At 46.2% G+C, this 23,399-nt stretch overlaps 1 protein-coding gene across 1 annotated transcript in view; it reads right to left on the reverse strand.

Annotated features, from left to right (window-relative positions):
* TM4SF19 (transmembrane 4 L six family member 19) overlaps positions 1 to 23,399 on the reverse strand; it is a 95,631-nt gene that overhangs the window by 66,833 nt on the left and 5,399 nt on the right. Inside the window, exons 2-3 of the mRNA XM_030215635.1 lie at positions 18,422 to 18,566; positions 7,318 to 7,748 (exon numbers count right to left, since the gene is read on the reverse strand). Of these exons, the coding sequence (XP_030071495.1) occupies positions 7,318 to 7,748; positions 18,422 to 18,566 (576 nt within the window). The remainder of the gene's footprint in view (positions 1 to 7,317; positions 7,749 to 18,421; positions 18,567 to 23,399) is intronic.

Here is a 23,399-nt window from a genome sequence, read left to right on the forward strand (position 1 = left end):
AAACTCAAAGTCCTGGACTTCAAGCATGCTGACTTTAGTAAAATGGGGGAATACCTGAGGAAGGAGCTGATGGGCTGGGAGGAAATACGAGAAAGACAGTGGTCCAGGCTGAAAGAAGCTATAAATAGGGCCACGAACCTTTATGTAAGGAAAGTAAATAAAAGCAAGAGAAAAAGGAAACCGATATGGTTCTCCAAGCAAGTGGCTGAGAAAATAAAGGCTAAAGAGTTGGCGTTCCAGAAATACAAAAAAACTCAAGAAAAGGAACATGAGGAATATCGGATGAAACTGAAAGAAGCCAAAAGAGAGGTACGTCTGGCGAAAGCTCAAGCAGAAGAACAAATGGCTAGAAATGTAAGGAGGGGTGGCTAAAATTTCTTCAGGTATATTAGTGAAAGGAGAATGACTAAAAAGGGAATTGTGAGACTAAAAGATACAGCGAACCACTATGTGGATAATGATGAAGAAAAAGCAAATTTCCTAATAGATACTTCTGTTCTGTTTTCATAGAAGAAAATCCTGGAGAAGGACCACGATGGACTGGAAAAAGTACAAATGAGATTGAAGTGGATAGAGCACCATTCATGGAAGAGAGTGTGTATGAACAACTTGAAAAGTTAAAGGTGGACAAAGCCATGGGACCAGATGGGATCCACCCCAGGATATTGAGGGAGCTCAGAGAGGTTCTGGCGGGTCCTCTTAAAGATTTGTTTAATATATCCTTGCAGACGGGAGAGGTTCCGAGGGATTGGAGAATGGCGGATGTGGTCCCTCTTCACAAAAGAGGTGATAGGGAAGAAGCTGGAAACTACAGGCCGGTAAGCCTCACTTCGGTCATTGGAAAAGTAATGGAAGCAATGCTGAAGGAAAGGATAGTGAATTTCCTGGAAGCCAATAAGTTGCAAGATCCGAGACAACATGGTTTTACCAAAGGGCAATCGTGCCAAACGAATCTCATTGAATTCTTTGATTGGGTGACAGGAGAATTGAATCATGGACAAGCTATGGACGTAATCTATTTAGATTTCAGCAAAGCTTTTGACACGGTTCCCCACAGGAGGCTCTTAAATAAACTGAACAGGCTGAAGATAGGACCCGAAGTGGTGAACTGGATTAGGAACTGGTTGACGGACAGACGCCAGAGGGTGGTGGTTAATGGAATTCACTCGGATGAGGGAAAGGTGAGTAGTGGAGTGCCTCAGGGATCGGTGCTGGGGCCGATTCTGTTCAATATATTTGTGAGTGACATTGCCGAAGGGTTAGTAGGTAAAGTTTGCCTATTTGCGGATGATACTAAGATCTGTAACAGAGTGGACACCCCGGAGGGAGTGGAAAACATGAAAAAGGACCTACGGAAGCTAGAAGAATGGTCTAAGGTTTGGCAATTAAAATTCAATGCGAAGAAATGCAAAGTGATGCCCTTAGGGAATAGAAATCCATGGGAGACGTATGTGTTAGGCGGGGAGAGTCTGATAAGTACGGATGGGGAGAGGGATCTTGGGGTGATATTATCTGAGGATTTGAAGGCGACGAAACTGTGTGACAAGGCAGTGGCCGTAGCTAGAAGGTTGTTAGGCTGTATAGAGAGAGGTGTGACCAGCAGAAGAAAGGGGGTGTTGATGCCCCTGTATAAATCGTTGGTGAGACCCCACCTAGAGTATTGTGTTCAGTTTTGGAGGCCATATCTTGCTAAGAATGTAAAAAGAATTGAAGCGGTGCAAAGAAAAGCTATGAGAATGGTATGGGATTTGCATTACAAGACGTATGAGGAGAGACTTGCTGACCTGAACATGTACACTCTGGAGGAAAGGAGAAACAGGGGTGATATGATACAGACATTCAAATATTTGAAAGGTATTAATTTATTTATTTATTGCATTTGTATCCCACATTTTCCCACCTTTTTGCGGGCTCAGTGTGGCTTCCAATACATTATGAATAATGGAAATACAATTTGTTACAATTCAGGTTATGGATTACATTGTGAAGGGTAAGCGAGATAAAGTCAAAATCGTTAAGGAATAAATTAATTGAAAGGAAAAATGAGAGAAATGAGACATTGGAAGGAGAGAACGGGAAATTAAGGGGCGCTATATGAAGCATATGGTATACATTTTTCTGTGTGTAAAGGTTTGAGTGTGGTGAGATTAGGGGGTTGTGAATTCATAAGTGGATGTATTGATGTATTACTGAACAGTACGTGTGAACTTTCCGGGATGTGTAATAATGCTGCTACCCTGCCACATACCATTCGTGTAAAAGGGCATTCCCGTAAAAAATGTTCCATCGTTTCCTCCCTCCCCACGCACTCCCCCCTTGGGCAATCCCGTTCCTGCACATTCCTGTAGTTAATATTCCCTCTGACATACAATTTCCCGTGAAAAGACAGCCAAGCAATGTCTCTATATTTCGGCGGGATCCTCCGTGAGGCCACCAACCGCAAGCCCTGCCTCAGCACTGGACCAGGTGCATCCTTCAGTAAAAGGGGCGATGAGAATGTTTGGGACCTCACCCGTTCTACCCATACCTCCCTCCTCCCTGTCTTTATTTCCTCTGCCAAATTTCCCCAAACTCGTACCAGCCGAACTAAGGGCCTATAGTACCGAACCTGGTCCGGAGGCCCCTTCCTTACCACCCCCACCCTCCTTCCCAACTTCCACGGGAGCCAGAATCTCTCCCACCAAGACAGAACGCTACCTGCCCATCCTGGCGGATCTCTGTCCAGTGCCCGTCCCAGGTTAAACTGAATAAACAGGGAGCTAAAGAAAAGTACAGGGTTTACCATCCCTACCCCCCCCCCCCCCCTCCCTCTTCCCGGGCCAAGTATGTGATGTTACGCTTGACCGGGTTCAGCCGATTCCCCCACAACATCTGAAAAAAAAACACTATATAGGGTGGTATAACAATGCACTGGCAACAAACAAATATAACTGACAAACAAAAACATAGGCACCAGGTGAGATTTAATCAGCTGAACCCGGTCAGTCATGGACATCCTCCACCCTTTCCATCTGTCAACCTTTTCCTTAGCTCCCTGTATGCACCACTGCCAATTAAAGGTTGCATAATCCCCCTGTTCAAAATATACCCCTAATACCCGCAGTCTGCTAATGGCCTCCGGAAACTCCCCTCCCAAATCAAAAGAGCCCCCTGGAGGACCCACCCACAGACTCTGACTTTTCTGGAAGTTTATCAAAGCCCCTGTAGCCTGTGAGTACCCAGAAATGATCCCTTTCAATTTCTCCCCCTCTGTTGTGTCCGCTACCCACACCGTTACATCATCAGCGTAAGCCACCACCCTTAATTGAGACCCTGTACACACCTCCACCCCCCGAAGTCCCTCCTTCCCTCCCTGCTCTAACCGCCTAACAAAGGGATCAATTGCAAAAGCATAAAGTACCGGGCTTAAAGGACATCCCTGCCGCACCCCTGCTGTCACCCCGAACCTATTCCCTTTCCAACCGTTCACCAGGGGAAAACACCGTGCCCTCGTGTACAATAAACGTTAATTGAGCCACCCAATCCCTAGGAAACCCATAGTGCTCTAAAACCTGCCAAAGAAACGTCCACTGTACCCTGTCAAAAGCCTTATCCTGATCTAATGCCACCATTAGTCTTCCTTCCCCCCGACTATGTTCCACACCTTCCCTTACCCAAGCCGCTGCCTCCAGATCCCCCCTCCCCTTAATCCCACAGGCCTGTGAACTTGCCAACACCCCCCCCCCCCCCCACCACCTCCTTCATCCTATTCAGAAGCATATGCGCGAATATCTTCCGATCACCATTGAGCAGGGCAATCGGACGCCAGTTGGCCAAGGACTCTGGATCTTTTCCCTTACTCAGAAGAATCAACGCCGCCTCGGTCATGGATTGGGGTAAAACCCCCTGCTTACGTGGAGCCTCCCAGACTTGCAGCAGGATTGGGGCCAGAAGGTGCTTAAATGCCTGATAGTACTCTGTTGTGAGTCCATCTGGCCCTGGTGCTGTCTTCCTCCTTAAGGCCCCAATGGCCTCTTCTACCTCCCCTAGCGACCAGGGGTGCAACAGGGCCTGAAGAGACGGGCCCCCCCTTCCCACCCCCGGTGTCCCCGCAATATAGTGACCCATCACTTCCTTATCCACTTGCTTATCTGAAAAAAATCGTGCAAAGTGCTCTTCCACCACCTTTAGAATCCCCTCCTTCGACACCTGAACTACCCCTCCCATGTCCCTTAAACCCCCCACAATCCTATGCTCCCTCCGCTCCTTGCAACACATAAACGGGTCTGGGCTGACCAATTTCCCAAAGTCCCGTTCATAGACCAAGGAGGTATATCGATCATACTGGACTTTTTCAAGTTGCTCCTGCAAATCCAGAATATCCTCCTTTCTCCCTCCATTGGAGAGTAGATAGTCCCTTCGTTTCTTAATGGCAGTCCCCAGCCGAGTTCTCTCCCTTCCTTCTCTCCGAGCTTGATGGGTGAAAAAAAACCTCGTCCGCCTCTTCACTAACTCCCACCACTCTCCAATGGAGGGAAAAATACCCTGGATCGAAAGCTGGTCACCCAAAAAGGCCCAATATTCCTCCTTGACCTTCTCATCGGTAACCCATTTAAGGTTAAGCCGCCATAACCCCCTCCCCGGCCTATGTCCCGCCCAACCCCCCACCTCCACCAACACCAGTTTATGATCCGAGAAGTCCACGTCCACCAACCTGGGCCCCCGAACGCATGCCCCTTCCCGGGCCAAAAATCTGTCTATCCTGCTCCTACACTGTCCCCGTGCAAATGTGAAAGCCTCCACCTCTGGTGAAAATTCAAGGTGCACATCTACCAACCCTGCCCCTTTCATTATCCCAGCTAGCCGTATCCCATCATACCTCACCTGCGCTGCCCTTCCTCCACTATCCTGTTTCCTCAAAATGGTGTTAAAATCCCCCCCCAAACCACCTGACGTGCCGTGTATAAATAGGGTTTAATTTTACCAAATAACTGTGAACGTTCCCTCTTACTTTGTGGCCCATAAACATTAATAATCCGGGAAGCCACCCCGTGCCACAAAATATCCACCACCAAACACCTCCCTACTCCTAATTCCATCACCCTTTGAATCTGTACCTTATGTGTTTTAAATAATATCCCTACCCCCCCCCCCCATACCTGTCCCCTGCCAAGCCCCAAACCGAAGGCCCCCATCTCCAGGCCCTCCTTGCACGCCTGATCGCCTCCATAGTTTGCAAGCCTGTCTCCTGGATTAGGAAACAGTCTGCCTGGATCGTGGAGAGGCCCTCAAAGGCCAAACATTGCGCCCTCTGGGAGGCCACACTCACCACATTCAGAGTGGCAAATAATAATATAATACCTGCCATTATGTAGGGAAAGATGACTGTCTCCCAACCTCTTCCTGCCGAACTGCTTCCTTCACATCACCCCTACCTAGAGCCCAGACCCCTTCTTCAACCACTTCTTCCTCCGCCCAATCCCTAACCCCGGCTTCAAAACCTCCCTCCTTCCCCACCCCCTCCCCCCTCCCTTCTTCCTTCCCTTCTTCTTCTTAGACTCATCCAACCCCCCCTCCTCTTCAGACAAAGACAAACACCCCCGCCCTCCTTCCTCTTTCCTCTATTTGCCCCCCTCCCCCCTCTGATCCCCTCCCACCCCCTGAACCTTCCCCCTCTCACTCCCGTGATCCTTCCCCTGTAGAGCTCGAATTCTATCCGATCGCCTCATAAGCTTCTCCCCCTCTCCTGCCCCCCTCCCCGTCCAACCCGCCCCCACCCTCCACACTAATCTCCATCCTCCTAACCTTCCCCCCTTCTTCTTACGCTTACCCCCCTCTCCCTCCACCCCCTCTAATTTCCTCTTTCCTTCCTCCCCTCCCCCCACAACCCCACCGACCCCTTCCCCTTCTTCTTCCACCACCTCCTCTTCCTCTGCCAAAACCTGAAACCAGTTTCCTGTCTCCCTCTCTTGCTGAGCCCCCTCTCCTGACCCCCCTGAAATCCCTCTACCCTTCCCCTTCACCCCCCTCTGCTTCTTGGGGACCTGGGCCCACTCATCTACCCCTTCCAGCCCTTGCCCCTGTTTCCCCACCTGTGCTGCTGCCTCTGGAACCCCCACCTCCATGACCTCCCTCTGTGCCCCCCTTGCCCCTTGAGCCTGACCCTGAACCCCCCTCCCCCTCCTCCTGCACCTCCTCTTCCCTCCCCCCCCTCTTCCCTCCCCCCATTATGCAACGCCCTAGGGCAGTCCCGGAAGGCATGCCCCAGACCACCACAAAGATTGCACCTGATCGAAGAACACTCTTCGGTGGGATGATCTTTCGATCCGCACTTAGCACATTGCTGTACTGGGCAGGACATGCTAAAATGGTGGAAAGACCCACACCGAAAACATTGTCTTGGCTGTCCCTTGTAAAAACACAGGATTCTGTCCCTTCCAATAAAAGCCGCTGAAGGAATATGTTGTACTACCTGCCCTACCTGGTGAAGTTTAACCAAAGCCCCCCCCCCCCCCCCCCCGCCCAGACTCTATTTGGATCCGGGAGCTTGGTCAATGGAGTCCTCAACGCGGCATACCTGTGCAGCCAAAAGGCCAAGTCTACCCCTGAGATGGACTCGTTACGGACTAGCAGAGTCACCTGCACCAGATCTGGCCGACTGATGGGAACTACCCTATAACATTTCCAATCCCCCCTTCCTCTTACCCCCATATTTTTCCCAGAAGACCTCCATGCCTCTCTGGGTCAGAAAACTGACATCGTATTCTGGGAGATTAACTGGATGAATACAGGCATAGAGGTCTTCTGGGACAAACCCTAACCCCAAAATTAGTTTCAACACTGTATCAGGTGAAGGCATTCCCCCCTCCCCCACCCACTTGATTTGGACCACATTCCTTCTCTTAGGCGGTTGCCCATAACCCCTACCTCCCCCAAACCCAGCATCTGTGTCATTACTAAAGGAAAACTGCCCCTTCCCTCTTCCTCCTTCCCTATTAACCACATCTGCAAAGGAGGGCTGACCCTGCCTCCACTGACTTCCCCTCCTCCCTGAGCTTATCCCTTTCTTGCCTGAAGATCCCTTCCCCCCCCTGCTGATCCTGCCCACCCCCTTTACCTTCCCATCTCCCCATCAACCCCCTCCCCCATTCCACAAACTGGAACAGCAACCCGTTCACCAACCTTTTCACCAACAGAACAGTTCCCCAAACCCTCTGCCCCTTCCCCCTTACCCCCCTCCCTCACATCACAAATCAACATATCCTGAACATCATCCCCTCCCTCTCCCCCCTGCCCACAGTCAGTGCCCAGAGAACTGAGCCCCCTGGAATCTATAACCAGTTCTGAACAGTCCTTAACTTTCACAATGCTTCCCTGGGAGTGAGCTCCCTCTGCCTGGGCTGCCGATCCCCCAGCAATATCTTCTGTCAGAGAGACTGCTGATACACTCTGAGGAGAGCTCTGTTCTCCCTGCACCAGCAGGTCCCGCGTGAGGCTGCTTACAGTTTTTACAGAGCCAGAGTTTATCTCATCTTCCCTTCTGTGCCGGGGATTCCCTGAGCCTGGCTGTGCTGCTGAATCCACCACTTGTGGCTGAAAACCTGGTGCCTCAATCAGGGAGCTAACTAAGCTCACCTGTGTCTGCAGCCCTAAGACCTGCTGTTCATTAGTCTCCACACTCCCAATGTCAGTATGCTTTCCAGCTTGCTTTCCAGTGTTCACATTCTCTGTCAAACTGTTGCCTGCATCAGTGTTGGGTAGTGCAGGCACTTTTTGTGAAATAACACAAAACCCCAAGTCACCGTCCTCAGTTTCAAAGACAGCAGAATGTGTAGGCTGACTGAGTTCCAACTCCATTGTGTTTTCAGCCATAGTCTCTGCAGCACCAACTGAGGTCTCTTCAACTCCTTCCCTCTCTTCCCTGGCAGCTGCCTCTAAGGTAAGGTTTGCAGGGTTCTGAGTTGCTAGATTCTTCATAAATTGTAAAGTGTCTTGACTGCTTGTCCCCACCACATTATCTACTGCAACCTGGTGTTTTGTAAAACAATCCTCAGATACCAACTCTCCTGTTTCCTCTGGCTGATTCTGGTTTGGCACTGTCCTGGGTTGAAATCTTTCCCCTGGTAATATAGAGTTCCAAAGGGTTATCAGAGCCCTTCTTCAGGGAGTCCAACATCTTTCTTTTCAGGCAAAGCTGCTTTCTCAAACGAGCTTCTTCCTTTCCATACAGACTCTTCTGTGCTGCTGGGGCCAACTTCTGCAGGGTTCTAGCCCTGTTTAGTTTTTTCCCCAGCACTTCCACCTCCTTCCCCAGGGCCTCAATCCTCCTCACCCTGTCCACGATACCTCTGGCTGAAGAATCTGGGCTGCTGCTTCCCAGCTGCCCTACCCCCTCCTCCTCCTCTTCCTCAGACCACTCATCCTCACTGTACAACGGGTCCAGCAGCGGCTGAAGCTCCTGACCCTCTTCCATCCTCTGTTCTGCCACTTTCTGGGCCTGCGGGACCCTCACCCTCTGCCTCCCCCTCCCATGCTCTTCGTGCTCCTTACCCGGTAACCACTGGGTCATGGGAGGGGTGCTGGGTCTACTGTCCCCCCTGGACCTCGAGGCTCCACGGTCCAGGGGACTCCGCTCTCTTCTCCCAGGGGCCAGGCTCGGCTGAGAGCTGCTTCTCCGTCTCTCCTGGTAGCTGGGCCCGGCCGTCTCCCGAGCCGGGCCCTGCCCTGAGGAGTGCTCCCCAGAGCCCTGCCTCATGGCTGGGAAGGGAGCTAGGCCTTGCTCCCCTCCCTTCCTCCAACCACAGAGCCTCCTGTAGTATGTCCTTCTTCTTCAGTGTCTAGCTACACACTGACTTGGAATGCCCTCCCGCGGGAGGTGGTGGAGATGAAAACGGTAACGGAATTCAAACATGCATGGGATAAACATAAAGGAATCCTGTTCAGAAGGAATGGATCCTAAGGAGCTTAGCCGAGATTGGGTGGCAGAGCCTGTGGTGGGAGGCGGGGATGATGCTGGGCAGACTTATATGGTCTGTGCCAGAGCCGGTGGTGGGAGGCGGGACTGGTGGTTGGGAGATGGGGATGATGCTGGGCAGACTTATACGGTCTATGCCAGAGCCGGTGGTGGGAGGCGGGACTGGTGGTTGGGAGGCGGGGATAGTGCTGGGCAGACTTACATGGTCTGTGCCAGAACCGGTGGTGGGAGGCGGGGCTGGTGGTTGGGAGGCGGGGATAGTGCTGGGCAGACTTATACGGTCTGTGCCCTGAAAAGGACAGGTACAAATCAAGGTAAGGTATACACAAAAAGTAGCACATATGAGTTTATCTTGTTGGGCAGACTGGATGGACCTTGCAGGTCTTTTTCTGCCGTCATCTACTATGTTACTATGTTATGTTACTATATCATTTATACCCCACAATTTCCCACCACTGGCAGGCTTATATAGTAAGAGGAGACCCCATTTGGAGGGGAACTGGGATTGGTATAAAACCCCAGCCCTGTTTAACATCTTTGGGGCCATTTTCACCCAACTAGATATGTTATTTATGCAAATGCCAGCTTCTTCCAATAAGCTCTCAGGGTGGTATAAGCTAGGAAAGGAGCAGCGAATCTCCCAGACATTAGATAAATTGGTGATAAAGTGGAGTGAGAGTTTGGGGGAGTCCTTTACCAAACAAAATCTGTCCACTTGCTTTCAACTGACTTTCAGGATCACACCTAATGTGAGATTACATGAAACCCAGTTTAAGATCCTTCATGATGTTTATATCTCAAAAAGCAGAGGGAAAATGATAGGACTATGGAACACTGAAATATGTGATAAATGTGAAGTAGGGAGGGGCACTACGGTGCATCACTTTCTGGAATGTACTACTACTACTACTACTATACCAAACTTCAACCATTTTGGGCTGGAGTTATCTCTGTTATAGAGGCAATCTTGGGAGTTACATGTGAATGGACTTATGGGTCTCTGTTATTGGGCCTGGACTCAGACCTTGCAAATCAGGGTCTCGTGGAGCCCCAGCGACGCTTTACACTTCTGGCGCTATTGCTGGCCCGCAAAACAGTGCTCCGCCATTAGGTGGGGAAGGATCCTCCAGTTCTGGCTGGAAGGCCAGCATGCTGCAAATGGCAGCTAAATTATTTGCACTTTCCTGGTTACTGACAGGCATGACCCATGACCTACAAAGCTAAAGGCTTAAATCTTAAAACTGCCTGAAAGCTGCATTTTTTCTGTGTTCTCTGTATTATTGCTGAAAGCTGTACATACAAGGTCACACTGTACCAGCAAAGAGTGCTCTTCCCCCTCCCCTGGCAGAATTGGTGCCGGCTCAGATAGGGAATATATTTACAGTTTGGGAGCGAAAACGTGTTGAGTCAGCACAGTGATAAGACCTGGTTCCTAGGCAAATTCCTGCATGAGATGGCGACTGAAAGTCTTCAGTAAAAGAGCCTTAGACTTATTTTAAGATGCTGTGTTTTATAAACATTCAGATATTATGTTCTGTGTTCCAGAACATTCAGATACTGTGTTTCATTCTATGTAAACAATGGGGTGAGACAGAAAGTAGCTGACATTGCAAGTTGTAGACTGGATGGGAGGGGGAGTGATGCTCAATCCACTGTATATAAGTGGCTGTTGTATTCTATCTAGTTAGAGGGGTGAGATTGCCAAGCGAGTGACTCTTTATCACGGTGGTCTCTCTCTCTCCCTCTCATAACAAATTGCTATTGCCTGATTTCTTTGCTATTTGTTACTCTATCTAATTCCTTACTTAATTCCCTAATTACCTTACCTAATTCCCTAATTACTTTACCTGATTATTCTGTCTAATTACTTTATCCAATTACTTAGCCTAATTACTTAGCCTGATTGCTTTGTTATCATCTATGTTGGAATAAAGACTATCCCTTTGGAAGGAAAATAGCCTCTGTCTTTGCTGTCACCCCATATCTCGGAGGTGGCTGGTCCATTGTATTTTGGGTGGGTGTAAGGAGGTAGAAACCCTATTTGCCCCATATTTCCAAATTGTATATTTCTTACGGTAAGTAGATATATCAGAGAAATAATTCCCACATAATTACAGCCCTCACTGATACTAGGTTGTCAGAGGGGGCCATATAAGAACAGACTCCACTAAAAAACATTTGGTAGCAGAGGATTTGGTATGAAAATGGGTTTGATTAAAGTGGAGTTGGAGTTTATGCTTTACTTGTTCCTCTGGGATTAAATGTTGAAGTGTGTGTTTGCCAAATTTGAATAGATCTGAGTTAGGGTTATATTTGTTTTTAAGTTTAAGTAAATCTGAGCTAAGAAAGAGAGAAAGAAAGAATAAAAGAAAGAGAGATTGAGATATATATTACTTCAGTTAGCTGCAAATTATACAGACTATTTTCGAATTACATTTTTTCTTTTTTTTTCCCCAGTTTCTGTTTCAGTGACAGGATTGCAGAAAACTGTTCACAGTGCTTAAATATGTTTTCAGATTCAGCTGTCAGATTTCTGAAGCTGATATTTATCCACTGTTGGAATTCTCTAAATTATTTTTGTGTTAAGGTGTGAAAGATTTTTTATTTGGAGAAAGATTGATTTTTTTGTTGTGCCTCACCAGAGAAATCAGTGCAGGACCTTTGGCGATGCGCTATTTGGGTTCAGCTGCAGATTCCTGAATATTGAACTTGTGGAAGTGGAGGAGTGGCCTAGTGGTTAGGGTGGTGGACTTTGGTCCTGGGGAACTGAGGAACTGAGTTTGATTCCCAGCATAGGCAGCGCCTTGTGACTCTGGGCAAGTCACTTAACCCTCCATTACCCACCGCATTGAGCCTGCCATGATTGGGAAAGCGCGGGGTACAAATGTAACAAAAAACATACATTTGAAAGTAAATTTGACTATATTGTTTAGAAAGTATGTTAGGGTTTTGTTGTTTATATTATGGTCACACCTGTTGAAATTGTCCCTACTCAGAGGAAAGAAATTAGAAAATATTTGGATCCCTTGATAAACAGCTTTTGCAATCACTTATAAATTATATTGAAAAAAACTAAATAGGGTACCTATTGCCTGAAAGACCTTTAGGCTTTAAACCAATGGGTTTTGGTTCTCAACATGAGAATGACATTAACTCCTTACCTCACACTAAGGAATTTCCTCCCCCACCACCTGCAATGGAAGCCGAGACTACGGCTCCATCCTCACCTTATTCATTTTACTTAACCTATACTTTTAAATGAATAATTCCGGTACCAGCTCTATCCCCAGTTCAAGCCTCAGCCAGAGTTCTCTTAATAGTGGCACTAGCCCTACTCCTACCAAAGGCTCTAATTAGCATGCTCAGTTATAATTTTAACTGTAAATCACACATTTACACAATTCCATTCTGTGCCTTTCCCATGCTGTTTATCCCATCTCTAATGGATTTTCAGATAAGCAATAACTCATTATTTTCCCTTTTCTGTTTTAATATTTTGCCTATAGCAAGGCAATGTTTTCTTTAATCCGTGCTTTCTTGCCTCTAGCTCCTGGGTTGAAACAGATATGTAAGCTACTTCCCTGATTTTGATACATTTACACCTCCTCCATGTAATAATTTAACTTGCTTCGAAGCTACTAAATTCAGGAGAAGAAGATAAGTTAGGGAAGATTTTTGAGAGACACGGAGAGTTTTTCAACTCCCTAAGCATGATGGAAATTGCTACGGGTTTCTCATTATAGCCTCATTAGTTCATCATATCCCACTTACCCTCCTTCACCTGCCTGGTTAAACATTCGCTTTGAACTCTTGCAAGCAGATAGTGCTTTGCCAGGATTTCCATGTAAATAGCTTAGTGCAGGCTTCCTACCTCCTACCAAATTGTAGAGCTAGCTACTCTGTTACAGCCATATAATTAGATTCTTCCTCACCTTATTATTCCCAGATTGAAAATAAAATCTATAGATTTTACAATGGTTTTGCTTTGTACTGCAGCTGGATATAAACCTATTTATCCCATATCTGACTGCGATCCTTTGTTTTTTCCCTCCCCCATTTCTTTTCTGTTTTGGTTAGAGCATATCTGGTTAACAACTTGTCACATTATTTATTACTGTTTTGCTTTGGACTGGAATGTAAGAAAAAGTGCCGGATTTATTGTGCAGACTGTCCGTTTTTTTTGTGACGTCACTTTGTAGTGAAACGAAGGATTTCTTTTTTTATTACAAACAGTCTGAATAATAAAATACTCACCGAGATCTGGTCTGTCTCCAAGCCCCTTTTGATTAAAAACAGCTGTACTTTATTTTTCTGGCACGGGTGAAGTTAAAGTTTTTTTTTCTTTCTGTTTGCTCTCCTGCATCACTGTGTGTGGGTGTATGTGTAGAGATTTCTAAATTTTATTTGTACAGCGATCTTTCCTTTGACATACGCTGTACTTTATTTCAGCTGTGCAGACTAGTACGGCTGCCCCTATTACGGCTGATTAAATTGCATTTTACCCTTCAACTGCTGTGTGTCAAGGACCCGATTTACAGAGCGGAGGAATGTTTGAAATGCAATACAATCTTTACTTTCAAAATTATAGGCTGTTTCTTGACTGTTTGCTTTATTACGATTTGAACCTTTTTTTTACAGCTAAATTTCATTTCATTGAATTCAAAGCTTGCCATTACTTGTTCTGCAAAACTTCTTCTGCATTCTCTATAATACATTTAATATAAAATGCCATAATAAGTATGTGTGTGCGTCTGATGATTGCCTTTCTTTAAGAGCACTAACTTTTAAGAGATTCCTGAAAGCTAATCATTGATTCTTTTTATTCCTCTGTGGTATGTTTCTTCGCTAGATAAATTCCTGTTTAAAGGCTAAAGATTAGCTTAGGAATTGCTATAGTACCAACTGCAAAAGAGCTACCTTATTAGAAACTTTATATTCTCTGAATTTGAAAACTGTTTTTTTAGCCACAAGAGGGAGCTACCGTAATAATTTACATTTATGTTTTGCATCGTGTACGTTAAAGTGTTTATCAATGGAAATGTATATGAATTATGGTGCACTCTTTTTTAATAGGTTAGAATAGTAATTGATTTATTATTCCAAATTAACTTCAACTAGATTGGCTGAAAGTATCAAACCTGAGAATAGTATTGTGCTAATACATTTTTCTGTTCATGCCAGACATTAAATAGATTATTTCACTTATTGGGAACTGTGACTTCTATGACATCATGCCTACCCTTGTTAACTCTTAGTTGGCATCCTTCTGAAGCATGCTGCGAGACTAGTCTCCTAACTGTGCCACCTACCACTGCATTGCTGGAAGAAGAATTTCATTGAAATTTCAGACCTGCTTTAATTTGTTTTTTTGTCTGGAACTTGATCTACTGCATGAACTGTTGAACTCTACCCCAGTGATTACATTGTTGCTATTTTCGTTTTTAAGTAATTTATGTTATCTTTTCAGTTATAATGATTTCTGTCTACTTATTCTTTCATTCGTGTATCCTATATTCTAGTTTTTTCTGTTCATAATGTCTGCTCTGTGCTCCAGGGAGAACAGGATTGACTCCCTTTTCAATTCTGTTTGTTAGACAGTATGTAGACATCACTGGCAACATATCTGAGATAACGTTACCTAACAAAGAAGTTTCTCTGTCTAATGTCATTCCAGATAGGTATATCAGCTGCCGCTGTGAAGCTGAAAAAAAAACCTTACTTCCTGCCACAGATATCTGAAGTCTGCCACTGTCTCATAACCGTCTGCCTATCACTGCAATGAGTTTTTTAAGTGACACTTCCTGGACTGCTTTCTACTAGTGAACAATTATGTACTTTTCTTATTTTTCTTGTCTCTGCTTAGTATTTGATTTTCTCTGTATTTGCTCTTCTTTTATTGTAGTATCAAAAGTACTATATTTACTTCCTTTTCCTTTGAGTCATGTTGCAGGTTCACCCTAATCTTATTTTATGTTGACTTCATCCAGAAGCAGCAAGCCATTTCCCACGTGCAACCCTAGCTGCAATCGTATGTCGTTTAACTAAACTCGACTCAGCTATACTTCATACTGCTAATGGTTCTAGATTTTCCATTTATTTCATTTTTTTTGTCATTATTCTCGCTGCCTTGCTAGCAACAGTTTTGTTGAAAAAAAAAGGATTTATATTTTCTATTACTCCCACCCTTGTGAACACACTGCTATAAAGCTAAAGGCTTAAATCTTAAAACTGCCTGAAAGCTGCATTTTTTCTATGTTCTCTGTATTATTGCTGAAAGCTGTACATACAAGGTCACACTGTACCAGCAAAGAGTGCTCTTCCCCCTCCCCTGGCAGAATTGGTGCCGGCTCAGATAGGGAATATATTTACAGTTTGGGAGCGAAAACATGTTGAGTCAGCATAGTGATAAGACCTGGGTCCTAGCAAATTCCTGTACCAGATGGCGACTGAAAGTCTTCAGTAAAAGAGACTTAGACTTATTTTAAGATGCTGTGTTTTATAAACATTCAGATATTATGGTCTGTGTTCCAGAACATTCAGATACTGTGTTTCATTCTATGTAAACAATGGAGTGAGACAGAAAGTAGCTGACATTGCAAGTTGTAGACTGGATGGGAGGGGGAGTGATGTTCAATCCACTGTATATTATCATCCCTTATTTTATCATCTTCACTTTAATATTCCCTTATCTCTTGTTTGTCCAGTTTGTCTGTCCTAATTAGATTGTAAGCTCTGTCGAGCAGGAACTTTCTTTTCATGTTCAAGTGTACAGTGCTGCGTACGTCTAGTAGCAGTTTAGAAATGATAAGTAGTAGTAGTAGTAGTATAAGTGGCTGTTGTATCTCTCTCCCTCTCGTAACAAATTGCTATTGCCTGATTTCTTTGCTATTTGTTACTCTATCTAATTCCCTACCTAATTCCTTACCTAATTCCCTAATTACTTTACCTGATTATTCTGTCTAATTACTTTAACCAATTACTTAGCCTAATTACTTAGCCTGATTGCTTTGTTCTCATCTATGTTGGAATAAAGACTATCCCTTTGGAAGGAAAATAGCCTCTGTCTTTGCTGTCACCCCATATCTCAGAGGTGGCTGGTCCATTGTATTTTGGGTGGGTATAAGGAGGTAGAAACCCTATTTGCCCCATATTTCCAAATTGTATATTTCTTATGGTAAGTAGATATATCAGAGAAATAATTCCCACATAATTACAGCCCTCACTGATACTAGGTTGCCAGAAGGGGGAGTTGATGCGCATACCTGCCTTCGGGGGGAAGACACTGGGTCTGGGGCAGTAGAAAGATCGCTGGAAGGCACTGCAAGTCCTTCTGGGCTGGCAGACACAGCCACGGCCTACCCAAGAGGGGGCACGGAGTAGGGGGGGAGGAGGGAGGGGGGATGGTGGGGATCTTGTTGGGAGTTAAAGGAAAATGAGAATGGTGCATGAGGATAATTAATCTACTGCTGTACTTGTTGCATTTTTGTGTTTGTTGTACAAAACAAACTTTATTGCTTAGAAGTTTGTCGCTAATTGTTTTGATATGCTTGCTGTGTGAACCATTCTTCAATAAATATATTTAAAAAAAAATCTTTGGGGCCAATATTCAGACCTCGGGAGGCTGGTTAACACCTGCGGTCGGCAGTGAGGCCAAATATTCAATGCCAGTGACCGGTATTGAATATCAGGTTTATTTTTGAACGGTTTAAACTTAACTGGCCAAGACAATATTCAGCGCTGGCTATTTAATTTTACAGCAGCCACAGATAAGCCTGCTATTTGGATGGCCCTATTTGGCTACCAAACTTAACCGGCGAAGCACTGAATATTCGTGGATAGCCAGTTATATCACGCCCTATAACTAGTTAGATGCTATATGCTGACCGCAAATATTCAGCAGGAGATAACTGGCTATCTCCTGCTGAATATTTGCGAATAGCTGGTTAAGTGTTATTTAACCGGCCAGGAGCCATTAGTGGCCAGTTAAATAGCGCTGAATATCGTGGGGGGGGGGGGGGGGGGTCTTTGACTCCTGCTTGCTCAGCCATCATACTACACAGTGTGGGGAAGGGACTTTGGCTTGGATACCCCAGCCAGTGCATCAGGTTTGTGAGGGGATTAAGAACTTTGGATAACCCAGCCATTGTGTCAGTAGGGGGAAGGAGGTGTTGAGAAGTGACATTGTTGCTGAAACTTCTGCACTTGTTCAGAGGTGTAAACTAGAACAGCACCCTGTTATTTCTAAGGAGAAGAAGAGAGGAGTTGAGCAGCTGGAGAAATATGAGAACAGGGAGCACTGCTCCTAAAAAAAACTGGAGAGAACAACAAGAGAAGAGTCAAGTAGGGAAGATAAACATCAGAAGCAACCACTTCCAGGTTTAAGTCTACTTTGATGGTGGTTCTTGCCATTTTAGCTTAAAATATATTTTAAATCAACTTTATGGTTCAGAATCCCAATTCTGGCCTCGACTGAGTTGTTGAACGGCAGGGGAAAAAAAAAAAAAAAAAAAAATATATATATATATATATATATATATATATATATATATATATATATAGTGATAAAGTCCCTCCAGGATAGTTGGGTTAAGGCAGTTTCAGTCTGAAATACAAGTCCCAGAAGGCATTGCAGGCAAGGAGCCAGAGGGTGAGATAAAGAACCCGGACTGGGCTCCTAGCTGCAATTGGGGAAGACCTGGGTGTAAGCTGGCAGGTTGTGTAGAGTGGCTGCCACTAGGCGGAAAGAGAGTTAGGAAACCCTGTGTGCAGGAGCTCATCATTGGTCTCATTAGTCTAATGCTTAACTCAGCTGGTTTTGGTGTGAGGAAGCTAATGAAAGGAGAATGATTGGTTGTGGTAGCTGAAGCCAGGGATTGATTAGGCAGGTGGGAAGGAATCCCAGGGGGAGTTCAGTTCAGGAGTCAGAAGCTGAAGGAGAGAAGCAGTTGCAGGCTGAAAATCCTTGGGCAGGGAGGTCCCTAAAGTACTGAAGCAGGCTGAGATTCCTTGGGTGAGAGGAAGTCCCAAAAGTATTGAATTCCCTGTGAAGCTGATGCAGGGGAAAACCCTTGGGTAGAAGGAGCCCCTAAAATATTGAACTCTCCTGAAGGTAAAGAGGATAGAAGGTAGAAACTGCTGCTTGGAGACTGAACTTAAAGAACTGTTTGTCTTGGGAATTGAATTACTGTTTATTGTGCGTTGGATAAAGAGCCCAGACAGAAGCCTGTAAGCCTTTATTGAACCCTGGTATGTGCTATGCTGCTGTTGGAACTGTGTACTAGAAACCTGCATGGAATAAAAGTCCTTAAGATTGAAGTTACTGGTGGACATCTATTTCTTCATTGTACTGGGAGCCTGTGGCTGGAGGAGATTGTTCTATCCTTGGCTGCACAAGAGAGGCACCTGGTTACAATATATATTCTAAGTAAAATAGCTCTTCTAGGATTGAGCTCGACAAGAAAGGGTTACAATTGCACAACCCAAATGGTTCTTTAATATGAACATCCTTGAATTTAGTGATAACTCTTGATCTTACATGCCAGCAGGATCCACAGCAGCCAATCCAGTTAATCTTGAACCCAGCAGCTAAGATCTGAACTGCAGCCAAAAGAACCTGGAAGGAGCAAAAGTTGATTTTGGTCTGAGTAATAGGTTACTCTATGAAACTAATGAGAAGCAAATTGAAAACTAATGGTAGAAATTTATTTTTTTATGCAGCACATAATTAAACTGTGGAATCTGGTCACCAGTATAACTTTTTCGTATGCCAAGCCAGCAAGGTTTAGCTACCTAACTTAGGGAGCATGGCTCCTAAATCATCACCATTACAAGCTGACTTGGACTGAGTATTTTTAATTTATGTATCTATTAATTGGGCAGCTATGGGGAATGAGTTAGGTCATTGAAAATAAAGTAGGTGCCTAATCCTAATTTTCACAGACATGTCCCAAACATCAATGTGGAGCACAGGTTATGATAGATAACATTCTAGTATCCGGGGAACATCAGATATTAACTGCCTTACACAACCATCAGAACAAACTTGTTCCATCGCAATAAGCGAAATGGTGTGGTGCAAATCCTCATAGAATCCCCTTATTATTTTGTAAATAGTTTTTTCATTTTTATTTTATAACTATGTGCAATCTCATGAAAAATCTAGTGCTTCTTAAAACACTTATCTTAAAAGGCAGCAGCTTAAAGATATCAAGGAACCCCCGCCGACATGGCCAAGTTTCGCGTAAAGCTTTTTCAAGGAAGAGGCTCACTGTAATATAAAACATCCAAAACAAAATGTGTGTTTAACAACCCCGTTATCAAAATTTAATAAAACATTTTACACTAACTTTCTACTATCATACCTTTACATCCTACATATGCTCCTGCATATAAAAGATGGCTGCGGCGTTTTCACGCGACCCTACCATTTAAATGAGCCACAGCTGATCATAAGGGAACTGTTCAGATTGAAACTACAGCAAAGACCACCAGTCTATTTCTGCATTTAAACCACCCGTTGACAGAGTTTGCAACTGAGTTTGTTTCAGAAACTCTCTTCTCGAAATACTTTGTTACATTTCTCCAGCTCTCACCCATACCACTTGAAGAGCAGTCTACCCATCAACCAATTTTTAAGAATTCAGAGACAAGTATGTTTGAAGATCAAGCAATAAAAATGACAAACAAATTCTTAGAAAGAGGTTATCCAAAATCGGTAGTCAAGAAAGCCTATTTGAGAGCTAAATTTGCAAATAGGGATTTGTTATTACAATACCAGTCTCAAGATCAAGAGGATAAATTGACTGCTGTACTACCGTATTCACCGCTTAGTTCTAAAATCATGGTGAGTATTCATCAACATTGGCATGTTTTATAGATTACTAGTTAAAAAGGCCCGTTTCTGACACAAATGAAACGGGCGCTAGCAAGTTTTTCCTCATAGTGTGTATGTTTTGGAGAGTGTATGTGAGAGTGACTGTGTGTGAGAGAGAGAGTGAAAGTGCGAGTGTGTGTGTGAGAGAGAGAGTGAGTCTGGGTGTGAGTGTGTCTGTGAGAGAGTGTGTGTGAGAGAATGTGAGTGTGTGCAATTGCGTATGTGAGACACAGTGTGATAGAGAGAGAGTGTGTTTCACACAGATACAGTGTGTGCGAGAGAGTGTGTGTGAGACACTGATTCTCTGTGAGACTGAGTGTATGAGACCAAGCGAGTGTGTAAGTGACTGTGTGACACATAGAGAGTGAATGTGATACACTGTGAGACATAGAGTGTGTGAGAATGAGAGACAGAAAGACATTGTGAGAGAGAAAGTGTGTGTGAGAGAGAGAGTGTGTGTGTGACAGAGATACCTCCCTCCCTCTCTCTCTATGGTGTCAGGCCCCCCCTCTCTCTCTGGTGTCTCAGATTGCCGCCACTGCACCTAAGCAATTGGTGTGCTGGAGGAGGGGGAGAGAGAGTATGTGTGTGGGGGGGGGGGATGTGTTGGAGGGGTTCAGCTTGGAAGAAGAGGGGTGTAGGGTGTTCAGGAAGCGCTGGCAGATGAGAGTGAGAGAGTGAGTGTGTGGGTGGGGGGGTTCAGGAAGCAATGCCAGATGACATTGTGAGTGAGTGTGGGGGGGGGGGCAGGGGGTTCAGGAAGCGCTGCCAGATGAGAGAGAGAGTGAGTGTGTTTGTATGGTGTTTCAGGAAGCGCTGCCAGATGAGAGAGAGAGTGAGTGTGTGTGGGGGGGAGGGGGGTAGGGGGGGTTCAGGAAGCGCTGCCATATGAGAGAGTGAGTGCGTGTGTGTGTATGGGGTTTCTGGAAGCGCTGCCAGATGAGAGTGAGTGAGTGTGTGTGTGGGGGGGGGGGGGTGTTGGGGGGCTCAGCTTGGAAGAAGAGGGGTGTGGGTGGTTCAGGAAGTGCTGCCAGATGAGTGAGTGAGTGTGTGTGGGGGGGGGGCGGTTTTTCAAGCATTGCCAGATGAGAGTGAGTGTTTGTGGCGTGGGTTCAGGAAGCACTGGCAGATGAGAGAGTGAGTGTTTGTGTGTGTGTGGGGGGGGGGGGGGGTTCAGGAAGCGGGGCCAAATGAGAGTGAGTGAGTAAGTGTGTGTGGGGGGAGGGGGTCAGGAATGGCTGCCAGATTAGTGAGTGACTGTGTGTGTGGGGTGGCAGGGGTTTTAGGAAGCGCTGCCAGATGAGACAGAGTGAGTGTGTGTGTGTGTGTGTGGGGGGGGGGTTCAGGAAGCGATGGCAGATGAGATTTTGAGTGAGAGAGTGTGTATGTTGGAGGGGTGTGTTGGTTGTGTTGGGTGGTTCAGCTTTGAAGAAGAGGGGTGTGTGGGGGGTCTGGAAGCGCTGCCAGATGAGTGAGTGTGTGTGTGGGGGGGCGGTTTATCAAGCGTTTGCAGATGAGAGTGAGTTTGTGTGTGTAGGGGGGGGGGGGGGTTCAGGAAGCGCTGCCAGATGAGAGAGAGCGTGTGTGTGTGTGTGTGTGGTAGTGGTGGTGGGGTGGTTCAGGAAGTGTGGCCAAATAAGAGTGAGTAAGTAAGTGTGTGTGTGTTGGGGGGGGGGGGGGGGTTCAGGAACGGCTGCCAGATTAGTGAGTGACTGTGTGTGGTTGTGGCAGGGGTTTCAGGAAGCGCTGCCAGATGAGAGTGAGTGAGTGTGTGTGTATGTGTGTACGGGGTTTCTGGAAGCGCTGCCATATGTGACAGAGTGTGTGTGTGTGTGGGGGGGGGGGGGGTTCAGGAACCGGTGCCAGATGAGTGAGTGTGTGTGGGGGGCAGGGGTTTCAGGAAGCGCTGCCGGATGAGAGAGTGAATGTGTGTGTGGTGGGGAGGAGAGGGGTTTGCCAGATGAGTGAGTGAGAGAGTGTGTGTGTGTGGGGGCAGGGTTTTCAGGAAGCGCTGCCAGATGAGAGAGTGAGTGTGTGTATGTGTGTGTTGGGGGGGGGGGTTTAGGAAGTGTGGCCAAATGAGAGTGAGTAAGTGTGTGTGTTTGGTTGGGGGGGTTCAGGAACCGCTGCCAGATGAGTGAGTGAGTGTGGGGGGGGGGGCAGGGGGTTTTGGAAGCGTTGTTTTGAAGATGAGGGAAGGTAGCGCTGCCAGATTGCCGGTTTTTTTTTTTTGTTTATTGCCGTCATTGCCTCCTCCGTGTGATGTCCCCCCCCCACCGCCATCCCACCCACCGCGATGCCCCCACCCCCGCCGCCATCCCACCCACCGTTCGTTACGTTGTTTTGCTGGCGGGGGACCCAAAATCCCGCCAGCAGAAGTCCTTTGTTGTCTGCTGACTCCGCTTGTTCTTCGGCATTGCTAGCCTTTGCTGGGCGGGGTTCTGTGCGTCGGACGTCCTGCACGTGCATGACGTCAGACGCACAGAAGCCCTGCCTGCATAGGCTAGTAAATGCTGAAGTTCACGCCAGAGACAGGACTTGTGCTGGCGGGGTTTCGTGTCCCCCGCCAGCAAAGCTACGCGACGGTGGGTGGCTTTGGGGGGTGGGGGGGCGGCTCGGGGTGGTTGTTGCATCTCCATCATTTTGTTGGCTGGGCTTCTTTTCTTTTGATGTGGTTTGTTGGTTGTTGCGGTGGGGGGGGGGTGTTGTTCCTCGGTCATTCTGTGTGCGGGGCTTCATTTTAACTCCTTAGCTTTCGGGTGGTTTGCGAGGTTGTTTCCCAGCGTTTCCTAGGCCTGAATGCGGTCCCTTCTTTCGTTTTTCCGCCCTCGACGTCATTATGTTTGACGCGAGGGCGGGGCAGCGAGTCTTGGTCAGTGGCTTCACCACCACGAACTTACGAACCGTTCTGGGAGTCTGAGTGACTTCAGAACATTGTCCTCAGAACATTGAGGGTGCGTTTTATTATATTAGATGAATGTTTTGTACACACCCTATTGGAGCTTATCTTATATAATAAAACTCACCCTCAACGTTCTGAAGACACTGACGTCACTTCCGTCATCAAAATGGGTTTGAAGGGTTTGTGGTGGTGAAGCCACCGAAATCACCATCTCGAGGCCCCGCCCTCGCGTCAAACATGATGATGTCGAGGGCGGAGAAATGGCATCACACAATGAGGGCGGAGCAATGGCGTATGGTGCGTTCAGGAGCTGCGGAGCAATGGCGTCAGAACGACAAAGGGGTCAGTAAGTAGGGAGGGAGGGAGGGAGGGAGAAGGAGGGGGGTGTTAGGGAGGAAAACCTTGCTAGTGCCCGTTTCATTTGCTCCAGAAACGGGCCTCTTTTACTAGTAGGCGTAATAAAACTCTGGGTGAATTGTTATCATATAGAAGACTAGATATCGAGAATACTACTTCTGCTACTCTGGGACATTTTAAATGTGGGTCGTGCCAGTGTTGTGAATCTACTAGTGAAGGTTCAGTTTGGAGATATTCTGATATGACATGACCTATTTATGCCAAGTCAAGTACAAACTGCCTCTCCAAGAATGTAGTTTATGTGATAATCTGTC

The sequence above is a fragment of the Microcaecilia unicolor genome, chromosome 10 (genome assembly GCF_901765095.1).
Source record: "Microcaecilia unicolor chromosome 10, aMicUni1.1, whole genome shotgun sequence".
Classification (NCBI taxonomy): Eukaryota; Metazoa; Chordata; class Amphibia; order Gymnophiona; family Siphonopidae; genus Microcaecilia; species Microcaecilia unicolor.